We start from the raw sequence: 22,124 nt of genomic DNA, 5'->3' as shown, positions 1-22,124 counted from the left end.
GTTCAGGAAAAGGAAGAGGTGCCAGAAGATTCTACCAGACATGGAAAACAATAAAAGGATCAACGAAATGGTGAATATCAAAGAATCAAATGCCTGACAGAAAGAAAGGGAGAACATGAGACAGCTAGAAAGATGAATTTGTAGTAAAAGTAGGACAAGTCACAGAGTTCAAGAACTATTAGGGATGAGGGGGTATGACCATAGTTGTTGTTATTAGGTGTCACTGAGTTGATTTCAACTCATAGCAACCCCATGTGACAGAGTAGAACTGCCTCCATGTTATGGGGGAGTAAAATGGAGTTTTGAAGACCAGCGGAGTTATGGGAATCAAGGAACTATAAAGTAGAAAGTTGGGTGTATTGTCAGTATCAAGGGTTGGGAAACTATAGCCTGTGGGTTGGTTGCCTATTTCTGTAAATAAAGTTTTCTTGAAACACAGCCACATCCATTTATTGGCATATTATCTATAGTTACCTTTATACTACAAGGACTGAGTTATCATGACAATGACCATATGGCCTGAAAAAATAAAATATTTACTATCTGGCCCTTTAAGAAAAAGTTTGTTGATGCTGATCTACGTGGTTAATGAAATGTTCTTGGGTAAAGGTTGGAGACTGAATAGAAAGAAAAACAGAAGGGCAATGCCAAGCATATTGGTCAGGTGCCTAAAAGATTATAAATGGAGGCAACTGGGAGAGGCTGAAGGTGTGAACTTCCAAAAAGAAGGTGCTTTCTGGAAGGAGAGTGGAATTGTAGGGGTCTAAAAGAATGATTATTAACTTTTTGGTGATATAGATCTGTGGCAGGGACTGCAATTTTCCGACAAAATTTTATTTCTTCTCTCTTCTTTCTTTCCTTCCTCTCTTTAAGTTGAGCACATGACTACACAGCCAAGACTGCATTTCCAGGTCCTTTGCTGGAATTCTGGTCATGTAATAAAGTTCTCATGAATGATACGAGAGTGTAAGGGATATGTGCAACTTTTGCCTTACTTGCTTAAATAAAAAGGAAATTGTTATCCTGGACTTGTGCCATTCCCCTTCCTGAGAGCTGAAACAGGCTGGTGACCCTGTTTTCAGCATAAAGAAGAGGATAATGGTAAAAACTGCCAACCAAGAATTATATATCCAGCAAAATTATCCCTCAAATATGATGGTCAAATTAGGACGTTTCTAGATAAATAGAAATTAAGGGAGTCTGTAAAAACCAGACCAACTTTACAAGAAATGTTACTGGGAGTCCTTCGCACTGAAAACTAGCAATGCCAAATAATAACCGAAATTAAAACACATGACAACATTAGACAGGTATCACCCCAGATAAAGAACTCTCAAAAATAAAATAAAGTTAAAAGACAGAAAACAGAGAAACAGAAATGTCAATCTGTAACTGACGATCACTTCAAAACATAAAGGGTGAATAAAGGGTATAGGTTTAGAACTTCCATATGGAGAAAAAGTCAAGACGATATCAAGAAATAAATTACTGCATTAAACTTAAGAATATAAAGGTAAATTCTAAGCTATTGACAAAGGAAATTGACAAACCTACTCATCAAAATATAAAAGAAAATCATAAAGATTCAGTACACACAAAACCGAAAACAATGAAGGAAATGAAAAAACAAGCCACAATAAAAATTTTAAAACTCAGCATGGAAAATTAAGCAGAATGAAGAAATGGTCAGCACCACACGCACACACAAAAAAGCATAAGGAAATGACAGTAATAAACTCATACCCTATCAATAATCACACTAAATGTAAATGGCTTAAATGTACCAGTAAAGGGACAGAGAGTAGTAGAATGAATAAAAAACATGAACCATCAATATACTGTCTGCAAAAGTCAGACCTTAGAGACAAAGATATAAATAAACTAAAACTTAAGGATTGAAAAAGAAAAGTCAAACAAACAATAACCAATAAAAGAGCTGGAGTGGCAATATTAATCTCTGATAAAATAGATTTTAAGGCAAAATTCACTATAAAAGACAAGGAAGGGCATTATATAATGATTAAAGGGCCAATCCACCAAGAGGACACAACCATAATAAATATACACTCACCCAATGACAGAGCTCCAAAATACATAAATTCTAACGGTACTGAAAATGTAAATAGACACTTCTACAATAATAATAGAAGACTGTAACACACCACTCTCCCTGAAGGACAAAACAACTAGAAAGGAACTCAACAAAGACACAGAAGATCTAAGTAACACAGTCAACAAACTTGACCTCATAGACACATACAGAACACTTCGCCCAACAGCAGCAAAGTAAATATTCTTCTCTAATGCTCATATGAGTTGGAATCGACTCGACGGCAGTGGGTTTGGTTTTTTTGGTTTAATGCTCATGGATCATTCTCCAGAACAGACCATATTTTAAGACCCAAAGTAAGCCTCCCAAATTCAAAAACAACAAAATAATACCAAGTATCTTCTCTGATCATAATGCTGTAAAACTAGAAATCAATAAGAAGAAGAGCAAAGAAAATAAACTTAATACTATGGAAACTAAATAACACCTTGCTTAAAAACTACTGGGTAATGGAATAAATCAAAGATGAAATTTAAAAATTCCTAGAATCAAACAAGAGCGAAAACACAACATACCAAAACCTTTGCAACACAGCAAAAGCAGTGCCGGAGGTCAATTTATAGAAATAAATGCACACATCAAAAAAGAAGAAAGGGCAAAAATCAAAACATTAACCTTACATACAACTCAAGCAATTAGAAAGAGGGCAGCAAAAGAACTCCATGGTAAGCAAGAAGAAACAAAATAATATAAATTAGAGCAGAAATAAGTGAAACAGAGAACAGAAAAACAATAGAAAGAATCAACAAGACTAAAGGCTGTTTTTTTTTTTTTTAAAGGATTAATAAAATTGACAAATCAGTGCCCAAATTTACAAAAGAAAAACAGGAGAAGATGCAAATAACCTGAATAAAAACTGAGATGGGTGACATTACAACAGAACCAACTGAGATAGAAAAGATCATAACAGAATACTATAAAAACTGTACTCCTACAAATTTGAAAGCCTAGAGGAAATGGTGGTAGAGTGGTTAAGTGCTATGGCTGCTAACCAAAGGGTCAGCAGTTCAAATCTGCCAGGCGCTCCTTGGAAACTCTATGGGGCAGTTCTACTCTGTCTTATAGGGTTGCTATGAGTCGGAATAGACTCGACGGCACTGGGTTTTGGGTTTTAGAGGAAATGGACAAATTTCTAGAAACACACTACCCTAAACTAACACAAACTGAGGTAGAAAATCTGAACAGACCCATAACAAAAGAAGAAATTGAAGAGGTCATAAAAAAAAAAATTTTCCAACAAAAAAACCCCAGTCCCCGGTTTGGAGTATGCTACCAAACATTCAGAGAAGAGTTGACACCAATTCTACTCAAACTATTCCAGAACATAGAAAAGGAATCAATACTCCTAAATTCATTTTAAGAAGGAAGCATAACCTTGATACCAAAGCCAAGCAAAGACATCACTAAAAAAAAAAACTACAGACAAATATCCCTCACGAATATAGACCCAAAAATTCTCACTAAAATCCTACCCAACAGAATTCAACAGTATATCAAAAATAGTAATACTAATAACACATCATGACTAAGTGGAATTCATACCAGGCATGCAAAGGTGGCTCAATCAATCGTCTCAATCCACTGCATAAATGAAACAAAGGAAAAGAATCACATGATCATATCAATAGACGCAGAAAAGGCATTTGATAAAGTCCAATACCCATTCCTGATAAAAACTCTCAGCAAAATAGGAATAGAAGGGAAATTTCTCAGCATAATAAAGGGACTTTATACAAAACCAAGAGCCAATATCATCCTCAACAGAGAGAATCTGAAAGTATTCCCCATGAGAATGGGAACCAGACAAGGATGCCCTTTATCACCACTCTTATTCACCATTGTATTGGAAGTTCCAGAGAGAGCAATAAGGCAAGGAAGGAAATAAAAGGCATCCAAACTGGTAGGGAAGAAGTAAAATTATCCCTATTCACAGATGAAATGACCCTATACATAGAAAATCCTAAGGATTCCACAAGAAAACTACTGGAACTAATAGAAGGATTCAGCAAAGCGGTAGGGTACAAGATCAACATACAAAAATAGGATTCCTCTACATCGACAAGAGAACTTTGAAAAGGAAACCAGGAAAACAATATCATTTACAACGCCCCCCCAAAAGATAAAATACTTTAGAATAAATCTAACCAAGTAAAAGACTTATACAAAGAAAACTATGAAACACCATTGCAAGAAACCAGAAAAGACCTACATAAATGGAAAAACATACCACGTTCTTGGATAGAAAGACTTAACATTGCGGAAATGTCAATACTACCCAATAAAAAAAAAAAAGCGATATAGAAATATAATACAATTCTAATCCAAACCCCGACAGCATTCTTCAACAAAATGGAAGAAGTAATCACTAGCTTTATATGGAAGGGAAAGAGGCCCCAAATAATTAAAGCTTTATTAAAAAAGAAGAACACAGTAGGAGACCTCACAGTATCTGATCTCAGAACCTACTACACAGCCACAGTAGTCAAAACAGCCTGCTACTGGTACAATGACAGACACACAGACCAAAGGAACAGAATTGAGAACCGAGACCTAAATTTACCCACCTATCGTCAGCTGATCTTTGACAAAGGACCAAATTTTATTGAATGGGAAAGAGACAGTCTCTTCAACAAACTGTGCTGGCAAAATTGATATCTAACTGTAGAAAAATGAAATGGGATCCATATCTCACACCAAACACAAATACTAACTCAATATGGATCAGAGACCTAAATATAAAATCTAAAACTATAAAGATCATGGAGGAAAAAATAGGGACAATGCTAGAGGCCCTAATATATGGCATAAATAGAATGCCAAATATAACTAAAAAGGCACACGTAGAAGATGAACTACATGAATGGGACCTCCTAAAAATTAAACACGCCCAACAAAAGACTTCTTCAAAAGAGTAAAAAGAGAACCTACATATTGGCAAAAAATTTTGGCCACGACATATACAAGGTTCTAATCTTTAAAATTTATAGAAAACTTCAACACCTCAACAGCAAAAAAAAAAGACAAATAATTCAATAAAAAATGGGCAAAGGATATGAACAAACATTTCACCAAAGAAGACATTCAGGCTGCTAACAAACATATGAAGAAACGCTCACGATCATTAGCAATTAGAGAGGTGCAAATCAGAACTACAGTGAGATATCATCTCACCCCAACATTACTGGCACTAACAAAAAAAAATAATAATAAATGTTGGTGAGGTTGTAGGGAGACTTGAACTCTTATACAACGCTAGTGAGAATGTAAAATGACATAACCACTATGGAAAACAGTATGGTGCTTCCTCAAAAATCTAGAAATAGAAATACCACATGATCCAGCAATCCCACCCCTAGGATAGACCTCGAAAAAATAAGAGCTGTGACACTAATAGACATATGCACACCCATGTTTGCTGCAGCATTATTCACAATAGCAAGAAGGTGGAAGCAAGTTAAGTGTCCATCAACAGACGAATGGATTAAAAAACTGTGGTACATACACACAATGCAATACTACATAATGATAGACAGTAATGATGAATCCGTGAAATTTCTCACAATATAGATGAATATGGAGGACATTATGCTGAGTGAAATAAGTCACTTGCAAAAGGACAAATATTGTATAAGACCACTATTATAAAGTAACAACAAAAGGTTTATGGAGAGGAAAAAAAAAAATTTTGATGGTTACAAGGGTTGGTGGGGGGGCAAGGGAAAATTACCACATGGTAGTAGACACATGTTAATACACGAGGGAATACACAATACGGGAGAAGTCTGCACAACACGACCAAGGCAAGAGAGGACAATGAGGGGAATGCAGGAATAAAGAACTACTGTAACTGCTATATTCTAGACAATCCTGCAACAATAGTATTAACAGACAATAATTTATGAATGGATACATAGATAGATATGCCAAGAAGTGAGGGAGGCTATAAGGTAGCATACTCACTGGCAGATATAGGTCTGGTGGTAGAAATTTCTAAATACATGATTGTAGGTGCTCCTCACATATTGATATAGACAATAGAGCACACATTTGGCACAGTCAGGGAAACCTCTTAGATATATCTAAACACCCCACAGGATGAAGTTCCCAGGCTCAAAGGCAAAGGATCACAGGCTTGGGGGATGTCTACGCCAACTGGTACAACATAGTTCCTAAAGACAGTGTTCTACATTCTACTTTGGTGAGTAGCATCTGGGGTCTTTAAAGCTTGCAAGCAGCCATCTAAGATACAGCTATTGGTCTCTTCCAATCTGTAAAAAAGGAGAATTAAAAAAAAAAAAAAAAACCAAAGACTCGAGGGAGCAATTCATCCAAAGGACTAATGGACCACATGAGCTACAGCCTACACAACACTGAGACCAGAAGAACTAGATTATGCCCAGCTACCACTACTGACCATTCTGACTGGGATGACAACTACCACTACTGACCATTCTGACTGGGATGACAACAGAGGGTCCGAGACAGAGCAGGAGAAAAATGTAGAAGAAAACATCAAATTCACAAAAAAGATCAGGCTTAGTGGTCTGACAGATAATGGAGCAACCTCATAGACTATTACCCTTAAGCACCCTTCTGACCTGGAACTGAAGCCGCTCCTGGAGACCACCTTCCAGCCAAACAATGTTGTTGTTGTTAGGTACAGTCCAGTTGGTTCTGACTCATAGTGAGCCAATGCTCACAATCATTATGCTTGAGCCCATTGTTGCAGCCACTGTGTCAATCCATCTTGTTGAGGGTCTTCCTCTCTTTAGCTGACCCTCTACTTTACCACACATGATGTCCTTCTCCAGGGACTGATCCCTCTTGACAACATGTCCAAAGTGTGTAAGACACAGTCTCGCCATCCTTGCTTCTAAGGAGCATTCTAGTTGTACTTCTTCCAAGACAGATTTGTTTGTCCTTTTGGCAGTCCATGGTATATTCAATATTCTTCGCCAATATAATTCAAAGGCGTCAATTCTTCTTTGGTTTTCCTTATTCACTGTCCAGCTTTGCATACATATGATGTGATTGTAAATGCCACGGCTTGGGTCAGGCGCACCTTAGTCTTCAAGATGACATCTTTGCTTTTCAACACTTTAAAGAGGTCCTTTTGCAGCAGATTTGCCCAGTGCAACGCGCCTTTTGATTTCCTGACTGCTGCCTCCTTGTGTGTTGATTGTGAATCCAAACAATAGACAAGCCAAACAATAGACAAGCCCATAAAATAAAAAATAACACCCGAGAGGAACATGCTCCTTAGAACAACCAATTATAAGAGACTAAAAGGACAATATTTGCCCAAAACCAAAGAGGAGAAGGCAGGAAGGGATAGAAAATTAGAGCAAAAGGAACTGGGAAACCCAGGGTGGAAACGGGGAGAGTGCCGACATATTGTGGGTAATGAAGCCAAGGCCATGAAACACTTCTTGTACAAACTATCGAATAGGATTCTAATTTTCTCTGTGAACTTTCACCTAATGCACAATAAAAAAAGAAGAAGTGGATAATGGCATGGGGAGTGGCAATGTAACAAGATGGAAGCATCCTGGATCTCTGAACAACTGCATGGAGTGGAGCAGCTGCCCCAATGAACTGAACCACTCACCTCAGAATTATCCTTATTTTACCTTATTCTGCCTGAGGGAGAATAAGCTTCTCTTCTTTAAGTCTCTTTGTTCCAAAATGTTCACCTCTATACGACTTATGGAATCCCTTTAAAAATCTGATTTAAGCTACAAATCCTTTTTTCCAGGAAACTGCACTTACATTAAAGTTTTACACTCAATGGCCCCTGGAGCCCACGCATGGTGCTGAGCCTAAGAACACCTGGCACAGAGGCAGCAGTGAAGAACAAAGGGAATGGCTACCTCTCCCATGTACTTAGGGACCACTCTAAAAAACTGTGCAGAGGGAACTTTTCAATAAAATAGCCAGTCTGTGTCCATGTGCCTTTCCAGGGAACAGCCTGTTTAGCAAACAGAATCCAATAGTATATCAAATGAATAATTCATATGACCAAGCAAGGATTACTCCAGGAATGCAAGGACGGCTCAATATTAGGAAATCTATTTATATAATGCATCCTTTTAATAAATCTAAGGAGAAAAATGAGATGATTTTCTTTACAGAAGCTGAAAAGGTATATTTTAAAAACTCAACAACCATTCTTGATAAGGTAAAAAAAATTCAATTCTTCCTTAACATGATAATTTTTATCCATCTTAAACCAAAAGCTAGTATCATAATTAAGGACAAGGCAGCAGTGCTATTACCACTAAACTTAGGAAGAAAGCATGAATGCACATTATTACATTTTTAATTGACATTGTATTGAAGTTACTAGCCAGCGTAATTTGAAAAGAGAAATAAATTAGAGGTATACAAATTAAAGGAGTGAAAGTTATCACTATTTGCATATTATGTCTATACGCCTAAAATATCCAAGAGAATCAACTGATACTCTATGATAGAGAATTCAGTAAGGAAGTAAAAAAAAGTAAGGAAGTAAGTGTTAAAAATTAACAGAGACATCAATAACTTTCATGCACACAAAGTGTAACTATTTAAAATGTATTTTTTAAAAAAGAAAATATTCTTTTTACAAAAGCTCAAAAAAGATAAAAACTCTAGGAGTAAATATTACAAGAAATACGAAAGAATTATATGAAGGGGAAAAAAATGTTAAAACACTAAAGGGCAGACAAGAAGACTTAGACAAATACAAACATGCCAAGTTCTTAAACAAAAAAATCAACATCATAAAGATCTTAATTCTTCCTTTGTTAATTTAAAAATTTAAGATGATTTTCAACAAAAATGCCACTATTTTTTGTTATTCTTGCTGTTTTTAGAATTAGACATGCTAAGTTGAAAGTGCATGTAAAAAAAAAAATGACTAGAATTGTGAAAAAGAATAGCAGCCAAGGATGACTAGCCCCACAAGATATTAAATTAACTACAAAGTTTCAATGAATAAACAATACAGCATTGGCATGAGAATAGGCAGACACAACGATAGGACAGAAGTTTAGAAACAGACCTGAATGTATTAAGAAATTCAGTATACAATAAAGGCGACATCTCAAATCAGAGGAGAAAATCATCAACTATTCAACAAATGACATTGAGACATCTGAATCGGTAGCTACAGAGCTAAAGTTGGTACTTCATACAGTATACCTACATAAGTCATATCTCATACTGTATATCAAAATAAATTCAAAATGTATTGGATATTTAAATGTAAACAATAAAACCATTAGAGTATTGGAAGAAAAATTGGTGAACCATTTTATAATCATAAAGCCGAAAAGAAATGATTACTAATGTCAATTACATAAAATTCAAAAGTTTCTGGAAAACCAAAAAGCAAACAAAAAACACCATAATACAACAATCAAGGAAGTTTTTTTTTTTGCATCTCATTTTGAACAGTCAAAGGGATGATCTCTGTAGTACCTAAAGGACTCCTAAAAAAGAAAAGTGGAATGGCAATGAAATATCACATCATACTTGGTGCACTGATAAATATTAGAATGCTCAATAATGCCAAGTGTTGGTAGGGATGTGGGGATAATAAAATCTCAAACACTGCTGATGATAGTGCAGACTGATACAGGGATTCTGAGCACAATTTGAAAGTATTTAGTCAAATAAAGTACCCATAGTCCTCATGAACTAGCAATTCTGCTCCTGCTAATACATCCCAGAGAAATCTTCACAAAGACCCTTGAGGATACATGTACAAATATGAGAATTGCAGCATTATTTATACCGATGGGGAGCTAGAGGCAGCCTGGGTGTCCAGCGTAGAGGAAAAGATCAATGAAATGTGGTGAATGTCCAGCACGGAGTATTCTGCAGTGGTCAAAATCAATGGGTTAGGCCTACATTGTCCAATAAACCTTTCTGCAATGATGGAAATGTTCTATATATGCACTGTTCAATATGGTAGCCACTAGCCACAAGCAGCCACAGCTTTTGCATAAGAAAGTTGGACAATGAATAGGAAGGCAAAAGAAGAACTGACACTTTTGAACTGTGGTGTTAGCAAAGAATACTGAATATTCCACGGTCTGCCAAAGGAATGAACAAATCTGTCTTGGAAGAAATACAACCAGAATGTTCCTTAGAAGCAAGGATGGTGAGATTCACCTCTCACATACTTTGGACATGTTGTCAGGGTGGATCAGTCCCTGGAGAAGGACATCATGCTTGATAAAGTAGAGGATCATCAAAAAAGAGGAAGACCCTCAACAAGATGGATTGACATGGTGGCTGCAACAATGAGCTCCTGCACAGCAACAATTGTAAGGATGGCACAGGATTGGGCAGTGTTTCGGTCTGTTGTGCATAGGGTGACTATAAGTCCAAACCAACTCGACAGTACCTAACAACAACAACAACTGCCACATGAGGTTACTTAAGTATAACTAATTCAAATGAAAAAATAAAAATTCAGTTCCTTGATTATACTTGTCACATATCAAGTACTCAAGAGCCACATGTGGCTAGTGGCTACCATATTGGACAAGGCAGGTATAGAACATTATCTTTATCATAGAAAGCTCTATTGGACAATGCTGGGCTCTATTCACATATAGTAACATACATAGATCTTCAAAATTTAGTGGCGAGTGAAAAGAGTAAGAATCAGAGTTACATCATATCACATCAACATTTACTTAAAAACACATCAACACAAGATAATTATTCACATTTTGCAAGAACACATACATTAAAAAAAGATAAACATCAAGCAAATTAGAATATTTGCCCATGGAGGACGGTGGGTGGGAACAAACAGGCAAATAAATGAATCACTAGAAGGAGGGTTTTTATAGACATATGTGTTGTGAATTGAGGGATAATGATTAGCTCAAATACCTGCATTGAGATTACAATAAATGAATGAATGAATACATACATAAATAAAAATCACACAAAACCTGTACGTGAATGTTTATACCAGCTTTTTTCATAACTGCCTAAAATTAGAAGCAACCAAGATGTCCTGCACTAGGTGAACAGATGAATGGATAAACTGTGATATATCCATATAATGGAATACTATTCTGCAATAAAAAGAAATGAGCTTTTACACCTGAAAAGAAAAGACATGGATGAATCTTAAATGCTTAAAGCTAAGTGAAAGAAGTCAGTCTGAAAAGTCTAAATACCATGTGATTCCAATTAAATGACTTTCTGGAAAAGACAAACCTAAAGAGATGATAAAAAGATCAGTGGTTTCCAGGAGCTCAGGTGAAGGAGGGAGTGTTGAGTTGGTGAAGTCCAAATGATTTTTTTAGGGCAGTGAAACTATTCTGTGTGATACTTTAAGTGTGGATATATGATACTATATAGTTGTCAAAACTCATAGAACTTTACAACACAAAGTACAAATCTTAACATGCGTAAATTTTTTTAACAATCTAAGAGACTGGAGGATTCCAGGATAGAATGCAGAACGTGACACAACACTCTAAGTGTGTCATAAATGTATCATATAACTTCATTATAGGGGATGGGGGGAAAAGATGCTAACCTAAGTAACTCTGGAAATGAATGGAGGCTATAGACTGAAGGCAAAAGAAACTGTACATAAGCACTGTATTCTAATTGATAAAGTTGCTCCCCAGAGGGATCTGGGTTAAAAACTCTCATACTGCTATACGTGTATACTGAAACTGAACAATTAAATAAATGTATGGCAGACGGTGGGAGTCAGGTTTCTTACTGTTAGAGGTGGAGTTTACAGATAAGCAAGGAAAAAAGATTAGAATGATCCATGTGGTAATGGATTTAAACCAGAGACATCAGTATTGCCTTAGTTATCCTGTGCTGCTATAACAGAAATACCACAAGTCAGTGGCTTTAACAAAGAGAAATTTATTCTCTCACAGTTTTAATAGGTTACAAGTCCAAATTCAGGGTGTCAGCTCCAGGGGAAGGCTTGCTCTCTGTCGGTTCTGGAGGAAGATTCTTTGTCATCAGTCTTCCCCTGGTCAAGGAGCTTCTCAGGCGCAGGGACCCTGGGTCCAAAGGACGCGCTCTGCTCCTGGTGCTGCTTTCTTGGTGATATGAGGCCCCAAACTCTCTGCTTGCTTCCCTTTCCTTTTACTTCTTGAGAGATAAAGGTGGGGCAGGCCACACCCCAGGGAAACTCTTTTACATTGGATCAGGGATGAGACCTGGGTAATTGTGTTTTACAATCCCACCCTAATCCTCTTTAACATAAAACTACAATCACAAAATGGAGGACAACCATAGACTACTGGGAATCATGGCCTAATCAAGTTGATAAACACATTTTTTGGGGGACATAATTCAATCCATGACAAGTATGAATTCATGTTCACCTTATGCAGATACAGATGGTTATAGATATGTATATATACATGAGCTAGTATAGGCGCATATATTTTCTTGCTCTGTCAGCTGAGAGGGCCTAGAAGCAACAACCCCCAGTAGCAACAAGCATACCTATTAACTAGATCTTGGTCTCTAATACCATTCTCCAATAAAAGTAATCATGGTTTCTTGGGGAAACTGTTTATTCTAGGATTGGGGCAGCAAATATACAAGATGACCCTGGAACATCAAATAACAGAAAGTAAGAAGTGCTCAAAAACATAAACCTTCGTTAATAGGAATGTCAAAGGGGCACAGAAGACAACTAAAAAGAGCTCCCAATGACCAAAACTAGAACAATTTGAGCAAAAAACAAAATCAATAAAGTATGATTGGATTATAACCCAAAGTATATTAAAAAAAAAAAATCCATGAGTCCATACTGATATAAATAAATGATTGAGTAAATAAATAAATGGGAGAAAAGAGACAATTTTCCCGTGTGGAAGAATTCAATGTAATTTATGTAGATATTCCACCCTCAATGGGGGAAGCGGTAACTCCCCACTCCTTAAGTATGGGCTACAAAAAGTACAAAATGGAAAGGGGGCGGGGAGAGTAACTTTGCAGTGGAGAAACCTGACAAAGACTACCTCAGCCAGGTGATCAAGGTCAACATCAACAGTGGTAAGTCATGTTGATAGCATGTACACTTGATATGATATGATGGGGGAAATGGCACTTTTATTCTGTGGTCTTTCTCCACAAAATCCATAACCTCAGTCTAAACATGAGGAAAATATCAGATGAACCCCAAGTGAGGGATATTCTACTAAATACCTGACCAGTATTTCTTAAACTGTCGAAGTCATCAAAACAAGGAATGTCTGAGAAACTGTCACAGCTAAGAGGTGCCAAAGGAGACGTGATGGTTAAACGTAATGTGGTATTCTAGAATACTGGAACAGAACCTGGACATCATGTAAAAACTAAGGAAATGTGAATAAAGTATGGGCTTTAATTAATAATAATGTATCCATATCAGTTCTTTAATTATGACACAACTATAAATGTATCATCCTACTGTAAGATGTTAATAATAGGAGAAACTGGGGTATAAGGGAACTCTCTGTACTATCTTTGCAATTCTTCTGTAAATCTAAAACTGTTCTCAATAAATTAGGCTTAAAAAAAAGGAAGAAAAACAAACAATTCAAATACTGCCAGAATCTTCGAAGCTCCTTTTATTCCCCTCCTATTTCCACTGTCTTGCCTTCTCACCAGAGGTTCTTTGTTTTTGTGTTGTCTCCTGGCTTTTCACAAAAATTTTACCACATCTGTAGGTACCCTTAAACAATACGTTATTTTGAATTTTATACAAATGGAACTGTACTATATTTATTTTCTGCTAGCTGTTTATTTTCAGATAGCATTACATTTGTAAGATTTACGCATTTTGGCATACTTTGCTTTAACTCATTTATTTTCATGGCTAAGATGAATGGAGTACATTGTATACTTCTAGTCTCCTGTTAACGGACATTGAGTTACCACCTGGTTGCTATTACCAACGATGCTGCCACAAATATTCATGTGTATCCATGTAAGAACTCCTGTCTAATAAATGCCTAGGAGTGGAACTGCTGGGCCGTAAGGTCTACACATTTTCAGCTTCATTATATAATACCAAGTTGTTTTACAAAAGGAGTCATGGCAATTTAGACTACCAGCAAAAAAATTAAATTTTTTCAAATTGTGCTCCTTTGAAACCTAGAGATCGGTAGATGTACTTTGGGTGTTTCTCAAAGTTTTAAATTGTATGCAATTAAAAACTAAAATATTGACTATTTCATATTTCTAATACAAAATGGTGACGGATGCCAAATTCACTACATTAAAGCTACCAAAGGCTTTAACTTATTCTGTGAGATTAACTTGCTCAAAACAGAGCTTTTCCTGCCATCTGTGTACATATATTTGAACTTTGTGTAAAAGTGAAGAAATAAAGACTTGGCATGTCCCTGATGACGAGGTGCCAACTTCTGTTTTTATAAACTGGCCTTAATCTGAGAAACTACTAGCCTTTTAGGTTTAATCATATTCCTAAAGAAAAGAAATTATACATACACACACCCACAAGCTCCAAAAAACAAGACCTCAATCTGTCCTCCAACGATAAATAAAGAAATTAAATTTGTATTTTATTTTTCCTTCAAAAACTCCAATGACTTGAATTGAAACCATACCCGTATATCTAGGGGAACATTTAAGTACTGTAAAGTTCATCACTCTTGCATTCAAAATTCCTTTGATGTAAAAATCTACATTTCTGTAGGGAAATAGTAAATAACAACTCACTCAATACTAACTATAAATTAGTATATTCTACTAGTACGAGTTACATAAAACTGCTGAAGACCCTACCTTAAGATTGCTACCACTTATCTTACTATGCTCTGGATTAGGCTGCCACTCTATACAAATTTGTTTACTGTTAACCTAGGCAGCTCATCGTATATGAAAGCGAATGGAAGGAAAAGAAACTAAAAATTTTATAGTTTCTTGTCAAATGGGGAGATGGAGAGATAGGTGAAAAGAAGTTAGGGCTATGTGAATATCTGAATTGCTTCCAGCAAGGCCAAAGCTCACCCTTACATAGAAAATTATGCTCAAAATTACATTTTGAAGCCAATTGAAAAGTTCAGTAATTACTGCTTTAGAAGCCCCAACTGGGGGCTCTGTCAGTGGATTCTGAGCACAAGACCACCTAATACAAAGCTTAGAGATCTTGGACACTGGAGCTAAAAACAAGAGCATCTTCTAGATAGCTCCATTTAACAGTGGAGGTTCTCTCCAGGATTCCCAATTTGCATTTCGGTAGGGCCCTTCTCACAAGAGCACTAGACATGTTATCTTCATCTCCATGTATCATGCCTTGTTCTCCATTAGTGTGGGAGCTATAAGATACTGCAGGAACACAGAAACATGGCCCTCCAAACCAGGAAATTATGAATGAAATAAGAATTGCCAAATGCCGCTTAGGTAAGTATTCTTACATAGCTAAATACTTCTCAGTGAAGGTCACCCTTTTCTGCATTAAGGCTTGTGTGAGAAATCATTTGACAAGCAAAGATATTCAAGAGGTATTTGGCACAGAACCAGGTAACATTTCATTCTGTTATACAGAAGGTCGCCATGAGTCAGAGCCAACTGAGCAGCAACTATACAAACTAGTTGAGTGTGCTTTTCCTGTTGTAACTATTGCCAAAAAAAAACCGCTGCTGTTGAGTCAGGGCTCCTTTTATCCAACCATGAAAAATAAGAGATTTTGAAGAATTTTAAGGTACATAAAAACCTGAGTTCAAATGGTGGATCCATCAATTGCTAGCTCTGTGACCCTGAGTAAGTTACTCTACCTCTCTAATCCTCATTTTTCGCCACTGCAGGAATAAGTAGAGAGCCAGAAGTTGGCACCCAATCTGTCTCCAAAGCCTGTTCTTTTAACCACCACACTGGCCTCCAGAATACTCTAAACAGCCCTTTGCATGTGGGAACTCACTACATCTCTGCAAAGCTGATTGATTTATCTTCAGGAACACACTCTTCAATCAAAAGCCCATGGCAGCTAAAGCAAAACTCTAAGGCCCAAGAGCAACAGCTTTCTTCATCAAGGTTCACACGCGTAAAAGCTCAATAATTGGGTCTGAAATAGCTGGGACTGATGATGATACTCAATTCACAGCACAGAAAACCTGGAAGCCACACTTCAGGGTAACCCCTCACCTCAAAAGCAAATATTCTCCAAAGCAGGAATGGCTACTGTTTTGAAAGCTGAGATACGAAACTTTAGTTGAGATAAGAAATTTTAGTTGGCTCTTTTGGCCAAGCCTTTCATATTCTTCTAAGAGGTTTATAAGGCTTATGTATCTAAATATGTTAAATTAGGAATTACAGCTGGTTTGCAATAATTTAGAGAGTTTTACAACACTTCTGAAAGCCAGGGTTTAGATTACCTGGATTACAGTTGCCAAATAAATACCAAAAAGAGGATATATAATACAACGGGTATTGGTGGGCCATGAGCAATCTAGAGATGGCATGCCCTGACTGAAAATATTTAAATTCAAAATATTTTAAAAATATGTGTAGCCAAAAAATAAAAACACAATTAGAGTCACAATAGGCCCTTGTGCCAGTAGTTTGCAAACCCTGCCTCAGAGAACAGGAGATGCCCCCGCTTCCCAGGGGATTATCCTACAAGGAAAATTGTCAAAGCTGACGGTAGAGATAGCCTCTAGGACCTACTCCTCTCTGCTTTCTCTGTCACATTACCCTTCCTGTGCTTGGCTTTTAAATAGAGAGCCATGCCCCACTCCCCAGAGCCAGGCATGGTCTCTCTATTTTCACACAAGTCTTTACCCTAGTCAGGCTGATCTCTGTACCATACCCATACCATTCTCATATTCACTCCAACCACTGGGCCTTTCCTTATCTTTTTTCCATGACCTCCAATGTCTTCACCCTTGCTAAGTCAAGGCAAATCTACTCTACCTTTAATTTCATTCATTTGCGCTTTGTTTTGTTTTTAATTCATCCAGAGTACCCAGGAATAGAATGGACTCAGACTGCCTTGAGAGGGGAGGGATGACATGTATGCAGGGTTTAGAAGCAAGAATGGACAACCACTAAGTGGAAAAGGAAGGAAAAGCATTCTAGGCAGAGGGAATCACATGTGGGAAGTCCTCATAGAGTCCTGAAAGGCCATAGTAGGTTTGGGAAGTGGTGAGTACAGTGTGACTCCTTGGAAGGGGAACAGCTGGGAGAAGTTGGCTTAAGTCAGAATGAGGAGACCAATGTTTGCCTCACTGAAGTAAGAGCACTTGACCCTGGAGGCAAAAGGGAGTCAAAACTTTTTTTTTCCTTCAATTTTTTGCCACTCAAGTGAGTGACACAATGTGATTTTGGCCAAGGTCCTGGTCACTGTCTTCCATGGAGCCTCCTCTTATCATGTAAGCACATCCCTTCCTCAGCATTCCTATACCCCTTAACACCCATACCATATAATCAGATACAATTATTTACAGCTCTCACAGGTATCATAGTCTGTGCTTCCATTGACTAGGGGGCACATGAGAGTGGGAGTCTTTATTTATTTTTCATGTTTCCCAGGTGGCGCAAACGGTTAACACACTCGGCTGCTAATCAGAAGGTTTGAGCACACCCAGAGGTATCTCTGAAGAAAGGCCTGACAATCTATTTCTGAAAAATCATCCATTGGAAACTCTGTGGAGTACAGTTCTGCTCTGACATGCGCGGAGTGGCCAAGGGTTGGAATCGATGCCATGGCAACTGGTACTGGTAATAGTGCCTAAGAGTGCTGAGCAGTAAATGTTCAATAAATCCCCAGGACTGGCTGATTCAGACTCCTCCAGGGGTTGGATTAAGCAAACTAGGTTCCAGAGACAGAGCAAGGAAAGCTCTAAACCAAAGTAAGGCACAGCCCTTACTACTGGCCATGAGTGAAGCATCCAGGACCACAAAAGTTAACTTCACAAAAGCAACTACACTTGAGTCTGTCCTTCATGAACTTGGACTCCTCTCCCTTTCTGCCCAGTTCTGCTCCACCACCCTAGTTGAGATTCATTAGTGACAGGTTCTGAATATATACTGTCACCTGCTACCTAAAGTGTGTGTGTGGTGGGGGGGATTGCAGGGGAGATAATCAATATATTTACCATAAAACGTATCTGGCCTTGAAGCAAGAGAGTATGTCTGCCCGTGTATGAATGCCAAGTTGCAGCAGGTTACCATAGCAACCCCAATAGGGAGCTGCAATGGGCAACTTTGCATAGAGGTGCAGAAAACCCATTTTTTAACATCTGGGTTTTTGCTGTGCACATTTGATCCTAGTCAGCACATTATGGCTTTAGGCCCTGGCTTTGGGATTCTACAAAAAGGCAGAACTTTGAATACGTACAAACCTAACCTCCTTTTGTTTTAATATAACAGACATGACCCTCTTCACACACAGCAACCACTGCATGTGGAGCCCATAATAGGCTCTGGCTCTTTAGAAATACATAATTTCCTGTACCCATTCCTATATACTCTGATGAACAGATTGTACTCTTACATCAGTATGACTTAGACACAAAATTAGTATACTGAATAACCCAGCAATTCCTACATTTTAATGAGCAGCATATCCACAATGTTCCCTTTTCCAGCCAGCCTCCAGTTTTTATTTTGTTATTGTTTTATTAATGCAAAGATAAATAATCCCATCAAAGAGTGTAGGCTGGACTTAATAGGTTTCACTGAGCGTGCCACCAGAACTGGAAATCAACTTTTCAAAAGACCAGGCAATTTTGGGAAATTGCTTTTCCATAGGGTTTGGGGATTGGGGTTTTACTTGCTCACTTTCTAATGGTTTCACTGCATAGCCAGCTATCTCTTGTGCAGAAATAGCGAGAGGGATGTGCTAGCATGTCACTTGTGGCTCTAACCTACCTATGGCCATCAGGAAGCCATGTTCTTGCAAAGTGAGCTCTAGTTGGTAGGACATTAAGTAGATGGAAGGACCTCCTGGACGTTTACTGTGGTTACCTTTGAACTGTCTCCCGGGCAAAATAAGAATAATGCATCATTAAAGAAAGGGCTGCATGGTGGGTGTGCACAGCAGGGTGAGAGCTGCATATGGACATGGAGAAGTGGGAGAAATTCTGGTTAACTAAGTCACATGAACTTGTGGTGCTTCGCAAGGTGCCAGAACAGGATCACAATATCTTTGCAGCTTGGTAGTGAAAAAGGCAGATGGATTCGAGCTGATATGGGGGTTCCAGTACCTGAAGGAGTTTTGTGGCCTAAGAAAATGAAAATGGGGCACCGAGAAAGAGAGATTTAATAACAATAATAAAGCAAAAACAAAACACAAAGGAAGAGCCTCTGGCCCAGGGAGGTCACTCTGTATGCAGGAATGCCTGTGCTTATCTCAGGCAGCACTGGGAACAAAGAAGATAGGAATATTAACACTACATTTGGATGATTTCTTCATCCACGGGATTGTGATGTGATAGGGAGACACTGAGGTGGTTAAATGAAGAGGTGGTTACATTTGGTCACATTTCGGAGTGGAGGTAGGACATCCCAGCATGGAAACCAGGGGTAAAGGGAACTTGAGTGCACTGAATGGAGGCCAGAGAGAGGCGGCAGTCACCTGGGGACAAATAAAAGGTCCTCAGTGAGTGAAGACCAGAGACCTAGCCAGTGCAATCTGGCCTGTACAAGCCGGCAAGGTGATGAGGGGAATGTCTGTTTCTACCGCCCCAGGAAATGCTGTAGGGGGGTCTGGGTGTCTGGGGTGTAAAGCAAAGAGCTGAGCATGTGGCCAGAGAGAGGTTGAGAGGGGCTTCCGGGAGTTGAGCTAGTAGCTGACAAGAAGTGCACTGTGGATATGCTCCTGAATCAAAGCCGGGAGGTCAAGGCTGGGAAAGGTTTCAGAGAGGCTCCAGGCGTGCAACCTGTTCCTTTAGGGCAGGGCGGGTGAGGAGACGCCAGGGGCCCAGCATCCAGGTTGGATTTGGGGAGAAGTCAGGTGCACTGAGGCGCTACCCTGCAAGTGGGTGTGAAGCCGGGAGTGGGGCGGATTCGGGGAGGTAGGAGTGGGGGAGGGGAGGTCGCCGGCGTGTGGGTGTGTAGAGGGAGCGAGCCTGAGTGGGGGTGGGGGCGCCGGTCCAACGCCTCCGGCCGCCTCGACCTCCCCCGGGACTCACCCAGCACGAAGTAGGGCAGCTCCGTGTTCTCCAGGTCGTCCACCACGACCATTTCTCCGGGGAAGTCGTTGCGCACCGAGAAGAGAAGCTTGGGCTCGGAGGCCGAGGGGCTGTGCATGATGCTCAGGTCGTTCTCACGCAGGAAGGGGAGCGCCGACACCGTGATGCTTTTGAGCTTGCACTCCAGCTCTTTGGATGGATCCACGTCGCCAGCGGCCGTGGCCAGCACCGCCGCCGGTCCCCAGCAGCAGGCGAGCAGGGCGCAGAGCCGGGCTAAAGCCATCTTGAGCCCCGGCCGCCTTCCTCCCAGCGCAGCGGCGGTGGGGCAGGAAGCGAGCGGGGAGGGAGCGAGCGAGCGAGCGAGCGAGCGAGCGAGCGCGGGAGGCGGGGGAAGGTGGGGAGGGGATGTGGAGCCGGGAGAGCCTGGTCCCCGGGCTGCGATGCCGCTCGCTGTGTGCTGGGCTTAAGCTCTGAAGCCGGGAGAGCCGGGCTCTTTGTTTCCCAGAGCTGCTTATCTGGAAAAAAGTGAAGGAAGGACGTCGGGAGAAAGGAGGAAGGGGGCTAAGGATTCTAGGGAATCAGGTCAGCCCCCATCTGGCGCGGGTGCTGCTGCCTTTCTCCTCCTTTGCATCCTCCAGCAAGAGCACGCTCTTGGCCATTAACTGCCTGAACAGTATTTTTTTTAAATCAGTCTTTGCAATGCAAAATCTTCCCTCGGGCATCACCATCCATATGATTTGGGAAGGGCACACAAGCACACACCTTAAAGGGCGCTTCCTCAGAGAAGGTGTGGGTGGAGGAGATCTCTCTGGATGCAAATCCGCCCTCCGCCCCGGGTGACTTTTTGGATGCCAAGACTGTGCTGTGTTTGTAGCTGGCCCTCCTCTTGTCTTTTACCCACTACTTAGTTGGATTTGAGCATTGGAGAGCGGGTGTTGAGATAAATGCACATGCATGTGTTCATTTTTGCTCAGCAATAACTTTGCAAAATAGTTGAAGAAAATATTTGGTATATAGATAGAGAAGCAAAACAATGCTACATACAGCTAAACAGGAGTCCAGAACATTTGCAACTCTTCTCTGCCTTTTCATCTCATTTCTATCACAAATGTTATTATCTACCAAAACCAAAAACCCATTACCCTTGAGACGAATTCCAACTCAGAGTGACCCTATAGGACAGAACAGAACTGACTCATAGGGTTTCCAAAGCTGTAAATCTTTACCGAAGCAGACTGCCACATCTTTCTCCAGTAGAGCTGGCTCTGGATTTGAACCCACAACCTTTCGGTTAGCAGCTGAGAGCTTAACCATTGCCACCAAGGTGTCCCATTATCCACAGTAAGGAATAAAAAGATCATTTGAGGGTGCTATTCTTGATAGAAAAAAGTAGAGTTAGCTTGAAGAAATGTCGAGCCTTCAATTTTGGAGATTTCAGAAAATAGAACAGCTGAGAGGAAATGGGAGAAAAAGGCTAAAGTTTCTAAGCAGCCTTGACAAATGGGAAAGGATTAAAGAATGTCCTGGGATGTGCAAAGTCAATCCAGCCAAATCAAGAGTAAAAAAAAAAAAAAATCAAGAGTAGAACAGGGTAAATATTTAGCTCACTGTTTAATTATTCTGAGGAATAACAACAACAAAAAACCCCATATGAGATGAGTTTCCATTAGTGCTGGGCAGTCTTGCTTTTTAAAAATGATGGCGGTGTGTAATAAACAGTGATAGGAAGGTGATGTTTGTGTGTGCTGGAATCTGATATTTAACTGAGATTTCTCTCACATGGTAGCCAGTAACTCATTTCGAAATTGTACCCCACCAAGATCATTTATTCAATGCTGATTCAAATACTAGATGTAAGAGCTCAGCTACTAACCAACCAAAAAGTCTGG

General features: G+C 39.4%; 1 protein-coding gene across 2 annotated transcripts in view; it reads right to left on the bottom strand.

Moving 5' to 3' along the window:
• ASTN1 (astrotactin 1) overlaps positions 1-20,518 on the bottom strand; it is a 388,929-nt gene extending 368,411 nt beyond the window's left edge. For both annotated transcript variants that reach the window (XM_064276603.1, XM_003410879.4), the window contains exon 1: positions 20,236-20,518. In XM_064276603.1, the coding sequence (XP_064132673.1) occupies positions 20,236-20,518 (283 nt within the window). The remainder of the gene's footprint in view (positions 1-20,235) is intronic.
• Positions 20,519-22,124: the final 1,606 nt, after the last annotated feature.

Source organism: Loxodonta africana, chromosome 25, assembly GCF_030014295.1.
Source record: "Loxodonta africana isolate mLoxAfr1 chromosome 25, mLoxAfr1.hap2, whole genome shotgun sequence".
Taxonomy (NCBI): domain Eukaryota; kingdom Metazoa; phylum Chordata; class Mammalia; order Proboscidea; family Elephantidae; genus Loxodonta; species Loxodonta africana.
The sequence above is the reverse complement of the archived record's forward strand: the minus strand, read 5'-3'. Positions and strand labels throughout refer to the sequence as shown.